This window comes from Panthera uncia, chromosome B4 (genome assembly GCF_023721935.1).
Source record: "Panthera uncia isolate 11264 chromosome B4, Puncia_PCG_1.0, whole genome shotgun sequence".
Classification (NCBI taxonomy): domain Eukaryota; kingdom Metazoa; phylum Chordata; class Mammalia; order Carnivora; family Felidae; genus Panthera; species Panthera uncia.
The window spans coordinates 121,562,927-121,575,234 of NC_064809.1; the positions used below are offsets into that span (position 1 = coordinate 121,562,927).

Consider the following 12,308-nt stretch of genomic DNA (forward strand, 5'->3'; position numbering starts at 1 on the left):
GAGGAGGATATATATATATATTTTTATATATATAACCACACCATTTAATAAGGCCTACTATGTGCCACACATTTAAACATTATTACTACTATACAATGAGGAGTCATTATCCTCATCTTGCAGGCAAGAACAATGAGACCCCTAAGGAATTAAGCAACTTGCCTAGGGCTGAGCCAATTAACTCTCTCAGTTATTGGGTAGTTATCCTGGGATTCCAGTTATGGGCAGGTTGCCACCACATGGCTACATTCTTCCTTACTGAGAATGACTCCAAGCAATTACTGGGGTATCAGAATCATGGTAGGGACTCTTGATGCTAGATTCCATAGGTCTTGATCCTATCACTGACCCCCTAAGAGACTCATTACTCCAGTAATCCACAGCTACTAGTGATGATGGTAATAAAATAGTAAAACCGTAATAGCACCTTTCATAGATTATCTCGTTTCATCCTTATAACAACAGCCAACAAGGTGGGTCTATTCTTAGCCACTTTTTATAGATGAGAAAACACAGTCCCTGAGAGGTTACCGTGCTTAAGCTGACACAGGTACAAGTGGTGAATACCAGAGCCCAAGCCCTTACATACTATGCTCCCTGCATCGGATGAATGAAATGTTATCAGATCTCACAAGTTTGTTGCAAGGGGAACAAATTTTGAAAATCATCATTTTGTAAAACAAAATAAACTCGTCAGTCCGGTCTTCAAGATCCTTCACGATCTTGCCACAATCTGTTAATTTTCAACCTTATTTTCCATCACTTCTTTACATAAGCCCCTATGCTCCATAAATTTTCTTACTATTTTCTGTAAATGCCCTGACTTTTCTCATTTACCTAATGTTATTTCCTTTTGCTGAAATGGCATTTTCTATGGATTCCACAAAACAAAATTTTATCCATTATAAATCTTCCTCCCCATGGAGGGAAAAACTCCCACTACTGAACTCCCATAGTGCTTTGTGCTTCTCTCAGGACATTTGTTTTCTTGACTGGATTCCTACCTGACTTCAGTAGACAAAGATTCTATGTAAACTCTGTGCAATGAAGGCCCTTCTGAGGCAAAATGCCAGGCTGGAAGGAAGATGAGGATGGAACAAAATAGAGACAAAAGGCAGCTTTAAGTCTTCAGAAACTGCCATCCTAAGAACCATGTACCTCTAGGAGCACAACAAAGTGTCAAACTTATTCTTGTAAAACATAGTGGTTAGGAGTACAGACTATAGACTCCATCTTGCTGTGTGGCCTCGGAGAAGTCAGTCAACTTCTCTCTATGTCATCTGCCTCATCTGTGAATGGGAACAGCCTAACGTAGGTCATGGAGTTGTAGCGAGTACTCAGCAAGTCCGTATATGTAAGGTGCCTAACAGTGAATGGCTCATAATAAATGCCATACACTGTTTGCTATCACCACTTTTGAAATTCTTATATATATTGAAAAAGTGGCTGAGATTACCAAACCCCAAGAAAGGAACTGTCAGAGACGGGAAACTTTCAGAATATATAATTTAGGTGATGAGGTGATGAACTGGCCTATATATACCATTACGCTCTTCCTCTAAAAAAATCCAGAAGAAATATAACTGAACACTATAATATAAGTCAAATTATGGCAGAGAGAAGTGCCAGACTTCCGGGTTAAAAAAAAAAAAAAAAAAAGACCCATTAAAAATAAGCTATTTTTTGAAAAAAAAAGTTAGCAGACTAGGAATACAATTTTTCAAGAAAACAACATTTTTTGTATTGCTTTGGTTCTCTGGCTAACCCATAAAAGCCAATTTAACTTAATATTACTTTAGCAGCAATTATTGATTTCCATATTAATAGACTGTTGTAGTTAGCAGATTTTTTTTTTTTTAACGTTTATTTATTTTTGAGACAGAGAGAGAGCATGAACGGGGGAGGGGCAGAGAGAGAGGGAGACACAGAATCCGAAGCAGGCTCCAGGCTCCGAGCCATCAGCCCAGAGCCCGACACGGGGCTCGAACTCACGGATTGTGAGATCGTGACCTGAGCTGAAGTCGGATGCTTAACGCGCTGAGCCACCCAGGCGCCCCCAGATTATTTTAATATTAGCATATACATTACTAAATATATACAACAATGCTTTGTAACAAATCATCTTTCCTGTAGAAGTGGGAATTCACAAAATCAAACATCATGAATACAGGAGGGGATCTGAGTGATAGCTAGGGTCACTATGCTTCCTCATTTGCCCAGAAGTGATGGTCATTCTAATTATCAATAGCTCCCTTTCACTCTCCAAAGTGTCCTAGTTTGGACTAAAATTAAATGGTTACCTTAGTGTTAGTATCTTCACTGTAATGTTACAAGTGAAAAAACTAAGCCACACAGCAGCGCTGTGACTTAGCTAAAGTCACAATACAGGAAGGGGCCAGAAATACTTACTCCAGGGAGCCCGGGGGTCTCAGTTGGTTAAGTGTCCCATCCGACTCTTGGTTTTGGCTCAGGTCGTGGTCTCACAGTTCTTGAGTTCAAGCCCTGCACTGGGCTCTGCGCTGACAGTATGGAGCCGGCTTGGGATTCTCTCCCTCTCTCTGACCCTCTCCCCCCTCAACATAAAATAAACAAACTTAGAAAAAAAGAAAGAAATACTTATTCCTAGTCCAGGAGTCTTCCCGTCACAACGCACGCACTTATCAGTAGCAGGATAATGGTGATGACTGTGACGGGCAGGATTTGGGGTGTCAACAGTGCACATGCCATAAGCCTACGTGAATGAGGCTCTCCCCATCCCAGAGGGACTTTACAGCATCAGGGGCTGAGGATGGAGAGGTTTCGAGATCTTTGCTTGTGTGCCCTAAGCTTGGCTTCTTGCCCTTTTCACTGTACCCCTTGTGGCTTCTCATCTCCCCACCCCTGCTACTGAGATGGGAGAGATTATGGGGGAACAAGGAATTTAGTTTTGGACATTCACGTTTGAGAGATCTTTCAACATATAACTGGAGATGTAGAAAAGGAGTCCAGACTAGAGACATCAATATGAGAGCAAGCAATGCAAGGATGCTATCTAAAGCTTAGGCCAGTCATCAGAAGGGCAAGAAGGGAATTGTGTGGTAAAGAACAGGCGTCAAAATGAAGGTGTCTCCAATAATGAGAGGAAGGAAAAGTGATGCCTCTGACAATAATACGATACACTGCAGCTACTACCATTATTGGAAACTTACTATGTCCCAGAAATTCCACCAAGTAATTTATATACATTAGCTTAGCTCTCATCACTACCCTCTGAGTTAGGGGAAAAAAATAAGGCCAGGAAGGTTACAAAACTTGATTAAAGTCACAAAATAAGTAGCAGAGCAGAAACTCTGACTCATGACTGACAGTGAACAGCTCCAATCTCTCTACAGTATTGCTCATATTGGGATCTTATCTTCCCTCTTCTTTCCTTTATCCTTTGTATGGGATGTATGTGATTACAGACAGCCTGCCTTATAAATATCCTTCTGTGAAAACATTAATTTTATGTCTTCAAAGTTAAGATGACACTAAATCACGTGAATGTGACTTCAGAACTAAGATGTGGCCAGTGTTTCTTTCAGAAAGTATCTAGACCATGTTTCTGTCCCAAGCATACTCTACTAGATAAGAAATGGAAGATATTTGTTTTTAATTTATACTATTTGTGTCGTGGCCACACTCATATTACAAACATATGTTTCAAAATGACCATGAGCGCCTTTTTCCAGGCGGCCGGGAAGATGGCGGACATTCAGACTAAGCGTGCCTACCAAAAGCAGCCAACCATCTTTCAAAATAAGAAGAGGATTCTGCTTGGAGAAACTGGCAAGGAGAAACTCCGGCGATACTACAAAAACAGCGGTTTGGGCTTCAGGATGCCCAAGGAGGCCATTGAGGGCACCTATATTGACAAGAAATGCCCCTTTACTGGTAACGCCTCCATCCAAGGGCAGATTCTGTCTGGTGTGGTGACCAAGATGAAGATGCAGAGGACCACTGTCATCCGCCGAGACTACCTCCATTATATCCGAAAGTACAACCGCTTTGAGAAACGCCACAAGAACATGTCCGTGCACCTGTCCCCCTGCTTCAGGGATGTCCAGATCGGCGACATTGTCACAGTGGGCGAGTGCCGGCCCTTGAGCAAGACTGTGCGCTTCAAAGTGCTCAAAGGCACAAAGGCCGCTGGCACCAAAAAGCAATTCCAGAAGTTCTGAGACTAGACGTCTGTCCACACCCCCGAAGAAAATAAAGTTATTTTCCCAGTCAAAAACAACAACAACAAAAAAAAAAAAAAAAAAAAGCCCAAAATGACCATGAGCTAAAAAAACAAAAACAGAAACAAACAAACAAAAAAAAAACAAAGCCCCAAAATGACCATGAACTATTATTTATAAGACAGAAACACTTATTAGGAAATTCATTAATCAAGATCCTAATGACAAATTTTATTATGGGGGCATACATTTGTTCATTTAAGGTGGGTTTGGGATTTGCTGGGAACAATTTTTCTTGAGAATATGAACCCATGCGATTTGCACATAAGTGTAAAATTCAAAATCAAGTACTGTCTACCAAAAGGTAGTAATAAAAACTAAGAAGGGGCGCCTGGCTGGCTCAGTCAGAGGAGCATGTGACTCTTGATCTCAGGGTTGTGAGTTTGAGCCCCACACTGGATGTGGAGATTACTAAAAACAAATAAAAAATAAAAAATAGATAAACTTCAAAGAAAAAAAAAACTAAGGGGACTCCATTTTTTTTAAATCATACTAATAAAAAGTGTAAGAATCATTATTTTGCTAAGAATAATTTCATATTTATCAATATTAATTGAAGTTTCTCATCAGCTACAATATATACTCTGATTCTCCTCTTCAAAAAAAAAAAAAAGGAAAGAAAAAGAAAAATCTAAGGGGCACCTAGCTGGCTCTGTCAGTGGAGCATGTGACTTTTGATTTTAGGACTGTGGGTTCGAGCCCCACCTTAGGTGTAGAGATTACTCAAAAATAAACTCATAAAAAGAAAAATCTACTGAGGCACTTTTAAAGAATGAAATCCAGGCGTTGGCAAAAAGTTTGATTCTGAAGTTACAGAGGAAGACTCTATTATCATAGGGAAGAAAGTCAGGCTTTTCTCTGTTTCATGCATTTAAGTCCAATCTCCCACAACAGAAAAGATGGTAAAGGCCAGGGTCAATGTCTTCTATTTCTTTTGTACAGCAACGAGCACAGTGCTTAGAAGACTACATGTGTTATGGATTTGGTATAATCCTGATACATATCATTCTAAATTTTACACATTGGGAACATGTTGTCATTACACCATTTAATGGAAATATTTTGTCTTCCCCATATGCAAAGACAGATACAGCCAGGAGCAAAGGTTTTCTACAATCAACTTTCACAATGAATTTCTCATGGAATTTGGTGCTGCTGAAATTTTTAGTCGAGTTCTTAATAACCTAATTTTCTGCACAAAACAATCACTGCCTACAATAGGGAATTAAAAATTTCATTTAGAAATGGTTTTGATTTGGTGTACCTGGGAGGCTCAGTCAGTTAAGCATCCGACTTTGATTTCAGCTCAGGTCACGATCCCATGGTTTGTGAGATCAAACCGCACATCAGGCTCTGTGCTAACGGCATAGAGCCTGCTTGCGATCCTCTCTCTCCCTCTCTCTCTGCCCCTCCCCTGCTCACACTCTCTTTTTCTCTCTCAAAACAAATAAATAAACATTTAAAAAAATTTTTAAATGGTTTTGCTTCATAATTTACCAATTATATTAGCAAGCACTTTGTTGGAATTCAATAGGCATCTAGAAAATAAAAAAAGTCTTTTTTTCCCATTAAAATATTTTATAGCAAAAAAAAAAATGTTAATATGCTCTTATGTGCTTATCTTTTTGGCTCTTGGAGGGTATGTCATCCAAGCTTTATGCTTTTGTCTTTTTACAAAGGAGGCACAGTTAGGATTTCAAACACAAAGGGCAAGTAGTAGAGACTTTAAATAGGGAAACAAGCCACAATGTACTCTGTTCCTTCTTTGCTCAAGAAATTGCCAGTCTGCTTATTTGATTGATAGCTACTTTTGTACCTTCTTGGGTTTATTATGTTGTCAAAATACCACATCCTTGAAAGAGACTGTCTGTAGAGAATAAGGCAAACAAATGAATTAACAGACAGAAAATCCTGAAGAAGTCATCAGGATTCCCTTTGATGTATCTTGAAACGCCAAAAAGGTTCATCACAGCCCGGAATTCCATATTATGCTTTTCATTTCACAAATTCACAAGCTTTGAACAGTTAATGGAGCATCTGAATAAATAAGATGTGAAGCCGAGGAAATCACTGCTTAGGGAGAAAGACCCCAGTCATCTCTAAGTTTGTAGAAGAAAGTATATTTTGGTTCTATAAAATCAGAGTTGTGGGTCCAATGGGCTAATGTGACACAGATGAAAAATTACGCTCTAAAGCCCAAAACTACATCCTTAGCCACAGCTGGCAGTCTTATAAATGTTGGCTGATATCACAAAAGTTGTAACAAGCAGTACAGGATGGTTAGCTTGTGAAGAAAACTCAAAATGCAATATGGTCACTGGTGTACCAAATAAAATGCCTTTCACACATTACTCTGGCCTTGACACAGTCCAACTAACCCTGATTGCTCTCGGGCCCTGGGCAAGAACATGAGTAAGCATATAATCCATCACAGCTACTGACTGGTTCAGTGGCCTTACTGCACACAACGAAAACACATTTGTTAGGTTCCTTTTAATTGCAAGACACATAATAAATACCTAAATAATGTAATTTGTGTAAGTAGATTTTTAAATTTAAAGAATAGTTTCGGGGCGCCTGGGTGGCTCAGTCAGTTAAGCGTCTGACTCTTGCTTTCGGTTCAGGTCATGATCTCGTGGTTTGTGAGTTCAAGCCCCGCATCAGGCTCCATGCTGACAGTGTAGAGCCTGCTGGGGCTTCTCTCTCTGTCCCCTTCTCTCTGCGCCCCTCCCCTGCTCATGTGCTCTCTCTCTCTCAAAATAAATAAATAAACTTAAAAAAAAAAAAGTAAAGAATAATTTCAAAAAATGTTGTTAGAGTGTGCCAGAGGCAAAATAAAAGACACTTAATCATTCCAAGTCCCAAACGATTTCAAATTCAAATTGACGTTTCACTTTTCACTTGATATGAGAAATAGTCAGCTGCAGGACCAAAATTAGAAAGCTAATATGCTCTGAAAAAACTCTTGTGTTAACATCTGAAACTAAACCTTAACTTTTTAGAACTCTTTATTATGTAAAAGTTCAAATACATAGAAGAGAACAGTATAAATTAATCCACACCACTCCCATGGACCATCACTTGGCTTTATCAACGATCAACTCATGACCAATTCTGCTGTATCTATCTCCCCCTACCTTTTGTTTTCTCTCAATACCAAGTCATTGCATCTCTAAACACTTCGGTAAAACTTTATAATTCTGGCTGAACACTGATGGAAATTTGGGGGGTTTTGTGTTTTATTTTTCACTGCCTCTTATTTTCAATCCTCATGTCATTCAAAGAGAGAAAGCTGGTGTTTATTGACGGTAAGGAGAAGAAAATTGAGATGTTTCAGTTTTTCTGGCATTTCCAGGACTTAAATACAGTTGTAAACTTTTCTCCTCCCTCCAGTGAAGGAGGAGGCAGAGCTGGCAAGATATAGTCATTTTGTTTAACAAACATTAACTGAACACCAGGGATGGGGCTAGGTAAAAGGCATAAAAATGAATAAGCCAAAGATCCCTTCTCTATAAGGGGTGAAACACGCATAAACAGATAATGTCAATATAATGTGTCAGAACTAGAATAATGATATTCACGGGGTACTCTGGGAACAGAATAAGGGCACTCAGGCCAGATTAGGGATTCAAGCAAGGCTTCCAGGAAGAGATGATATCTGAGTAAATGCAAATATACTGCAAATGATTGTTACTATGTCATTATAATAAGACCAGCACAAGGTTTCCTTCAAACAGATTTCCTTCATTTAATTGGTTGGGGAATTGGGTGGGGAGGGGATAGAGGGGAAAGTTCATCAAAGAATATTAGGAAAAAAACCAAAACACCAGGAATTCAAAAACAACCACTATATAATGTCTCACGGGGAATACCATAGGGAAAGGCTGGTCTCTAGTCTCAAGGAGGTAGGGATATAGATGGGGAGAAATTAAACATGCATCAGAAAATGCATAGCATATTCAATCAAAATATATAGTCTAGGGATGGGAAAAGCGGACTAAAATATTTGGGTAAGAGCTGGGACCTAAACCAAGGTTTTGAATATAAATTTAACCCAGATCAAAAAAGGGAAGCCAATCAAGTAAAGAAGAGTAAAAGGTAAGCCTTAAGTAGTCAAGGAGGCTTTGTCTTTAAAAAGTATTTACGGGGGCGCCTGGGTGGCTCGGTCGGTTAAGCATCCGACTTCGATTCAGGTCACGATCTCATAGCTTGTGAATTCGAGCCCCGCCATCGGGCTCTGGGCTGATGGCACGGAGCCTGGAGCCTGCTTCCGATTCTGTGTCTCCCTCTCTCTCTGCCCCTCCCCCGTTCATGTTCTGTCTCTCTCTGTCTCAAAAATAAATAAACGTTAAAAAAAAAAAAGTAAAAAAAAAAAAAAAGTATTTCTGGGGGTGACTGGGCAGTTCAGTCAGTTGGACGTCTGACTTCGGCTCAGGTCATGATCTCGCAGTTCACGAGTTCGAGCCCTGCGTTAGGCTCTGTGCTGACAGCTCAGAACCTGGAACCAGCTTCAAATTCTGCGTCTCCCTCTCTCTCTGCCCCTCCTCTGCTAGTCTCTTTCTCTCTCTCTCAGAAATAAACATTTAAAAAATTTTTTAAATAAAAAAAAATAAAGTATTTCTTCCTTCTGTCCATCTCTGAATTGATTGAAGGAAGCAGGGGAAGGGCTTGTATCTGAACCTCAGTTTCCAAAGAGGTGTGTGCATATATGTATTTACACGTGTGTCACATATGTCGGCATCAGAACATGAAGATTTGATTTGAGCATTTACAATCTGGCTCTAAGCTATTCCACTGGAATAACACACAATGTCAGATGCATACAAAGATCTACTCTTGGGGGCGCCTGGGTGGTTCAGTCAGTTAAGTGTCTGACTTCAGCTGAGGACATGATCTCACGGTTCGTGAGTTCAAGCCGTGCACTGGGCTCTGTGCTATCAGCTCAGAGCCTGCCTCAGATCCTCTGTCTCCCTCTCTGCCCCTCTCCTGCTCACACTCTCTCTTTCTCTGCCCCTCCTCCACTTGTTCTGTCTCCCTCTGTCTCTCAAAATAAATCAACTTAAAAAAATCTACTCTGGCAGATATCTGATTCTTGGGGAGAAACCCATAAAAATGAAAGCTGTAAAAGATATATAAGAAAAGCCAATCAACGCTGTAAGATTATAAAAAACGTTTTCCGATTGTCATCAGAGGTCAATGCCTCACCACTTATAATTCTATTTTTAATAACAAGAGCACCAGCTAACACTCAAACAGCATCTGCTATGTTACAAGCTTCATATAATTCACTCATTTAATCTTCAAATTGAGTTTTGTTGTAGATACTCCTATTCCTCCCATGTTATAGAAGAGGTAGCCAAGATTCAGAGAAATAAATATCAATCTTTCCTCCAGTTTTTCAACCTTCACCTGTAAGAATTTAAGTAGAGCTTAAAAAAAGACATGTAGGATTTCTCTGAGTACAGACTGAAATCTAGTATTTTTTTAAGTTCAGAAAAATTACTTCTATCCTTCACTGACCCAGGTGAAATGATGCGTGATAGTATGTTGGCACAGAGCCATAAACATAAATGTAAAATCAATCCATGAGGCTAAGAGGTAGAGTTGCAAATAGAAACATGCTCTAAAAATGCCATGTTTATCAATAGACCAAAGAACAATCTCTGAATATTTCCCACCGGATTGAAGAATGCATCTTTTTCACAATACTTACACAGAGATAAATGACCGTATCATTTACAGTGATAAAGGTAGCCCGTGGTAAAAAAGCATTTGAAATAACTTTTGTCCCTACTGAGCAGTAGAAAAATATTACTCCCCAGGTAGAGCTTTTTCTTCTAAACTCTGAAAGCACTTTATAGGTAGCTATCCCCAGCATTTGTATATCATATTACAATATAATTATTTGTTCATGTAGCAGTCTTCCCTCCAGACTTCTAGTCCTGGAGGATAGGGTGTGAATTTATTCATCCTGGGATTTAAAACCCATCTCTGTATCTAGTAGAATAAAGGTTTATTGGGTGAATAAATGAATGAATGATTCAAGAGGTGACTTTTGATAAACTCTCAGGCACTACACAGCATTATAGAAAAGTTTAAAATATCAATTAAGTCATAAGGGTGTTTGTGATTTTAAAAATAGATTCCAGCCTCCCATGCCTCGCATTTAAGGCCTTTCTACATGAGCCTTAATCTACTTTCTTAACCTTATCTCATCTACTCTCTTCCTAGTTATATCCTGGGCATAAATTACTTTGTCTCTCTTTTTTTAGTGTTTATTTATTTTTGAGAGACAGAGATAGAGAGTGAGCAGGGGAGGTACAGAGAGAGAAGGAGACAGAATTCCAAGCAGGCTGTGGGCTGCCAGCACAGAGCCCGATGTGGGACTCGAACTCATGAACAACAAGATCATGACCTAAGCTGGAACCAAGAGTTGGACACTTAACCAACTGAGCCACCCAGGCGCCCCAAGAATTACTTTCTCTTTCTGACACGAGCTCTGTGCTTTCTCATCTCTACACTTTAACTCAGTAATCTCCAAAAGTTTTAGATTATTTAGCCCTAGTATAAAATACCCCAGCATACTTATTTAATACTGTGCTGATATATTATGTTTGTAATAAAACAATTATAAAAACACATGAAAATAGACATTTTAAGCAAATACGGAAAGATATATAAATAGAAGTTTTAATTTTTTCGTCCTGGACACAGCAGATTGTTTTAGATGTACTTCACTTTGAAAGTCACTGATTTATATGAAAAGAACAAATCTCATAGAGGTTTTTTGAGAATTAAGTGAATCAGTACATGTAATACACTTAGAACAATACTGGTCATGAAGGCCCAATGTAAATGTTATCTCTTCAAAGAATTATTTGAATGCACTTCTTATGAGGTTAGGATTTCTCACTGTAGAAGGCACTAACCCTACAGAGTTTGGCAAAGAGCTGAGCCTAAGAAGCCAAAATAAAGTAGAAACATTGGAAAGATTGGGTTTATGGAAAATGATGCAAAGGAAAAAAGGTAATTATTAACCTCAAGAAAAATAAAGTACACAAAAAGCAAATATAATCATACTACACTATCTGGCTCTATAGTACATATTTCCATAGGCCTAATCAGACAAACACGGACGGCAAATTTAACAAAAAGAACTGTGATATAACTATACGGAAAAGACGGAGTGTTAACACAGCCCCTGAAATCCACAGTTTTTATTAGCGAAAGTCTAAAGTTCAGGCATGTTACTTTAAAACTTGCAGATATCTATCAGAAGAAACAGCTAAAATATTTCAGTGATTATCTCTGAGGAATGTGATTGGAAAGGTAGAACACTTTAGTACTATTTAATTTTTAAATTTTGTGCATGTATTATATCGATCACAGATCTTGAAAATGAAGTCAATTTTCTTAAATTTTAAAATAACCTCCCACAGAAAGATGGCAAGTTGAATACATATGTTCAACTCTACCCTCTCCAGATACCTCAGTGACACAACAGAGAAAAGATGCAGAAAGGCACAGAGATATTCCAGAAAGAAGAGAGAAAAAGATAAAGAAATAGAGAATAAGAAAAGATCAGAAATTTAATGCAAGCGTTGTAGGAATCAAATCATAAGACGCCAGGAAAAGAGAATGGAGAAAATGATGAAAAAAAAAATCAAGTAAATAATTCATAAATTTTTCCTAGAACTGAAGAACATGAAGTATTAGACTGAAAGGGTCAAATAACATCCAACAAAACGGACAAAGGACTTCCAAACCAGGGCACATCAACGTGAAATTGAAAAGCATTAGGAAAAAAGAGAAGATCTTGCAAGCTTCTAGGGAGATGAAAAGAAGTTATGTATAATGAGATCAGCAGTGAGAAAAGCACCTGTTGTTCTTCTCATGGTAACAGAAGTTAAAAGGCACTGAAGCAAAGCCTTCCAAATTCTAAAAGAAATAATTTTATAGTCACTCAACCTATTCATGTAAAAGCATTTTACAAATTGCAAAGGTTCTTAGGCACTCTCAGGCATCTATCAGAAGACGTGTTCATACAAC

At 38.7% G+C, this 12,308-nt stretch overlaps 2 protein-coding genes across 3 annotated transcripts in view; one reads left to right on the forward strand and one right to left on the reverse strand.

Moving 5' to 3' along the window:
* The window catches only part of SLC41A2 (solute carrier family 41 member 2), a 119,041-nt gene that overhangs the window by 26,081 nt on the left and 80,652 nt on the right, over positions 1-12,308 (reverse strand). The gene's annotated exons all lie outside the window — the stretch shown is intronic.
* On the forward strand, positions 3,672-4,274 carry LOC125919513 (40S ribosomal protein S11-like). The gene has a single exon (XM_049626226.1). The coding sequence runs from the start codon at positions 3,687-3,689 to the stop codon at positions 4,197-4,199; it is 513 nt and encodes a 170-aa protein (XP_049482183.1). The 5' UTR covers positions 3,672-3,686; the 3' UTR covers positions 4,200-4,274.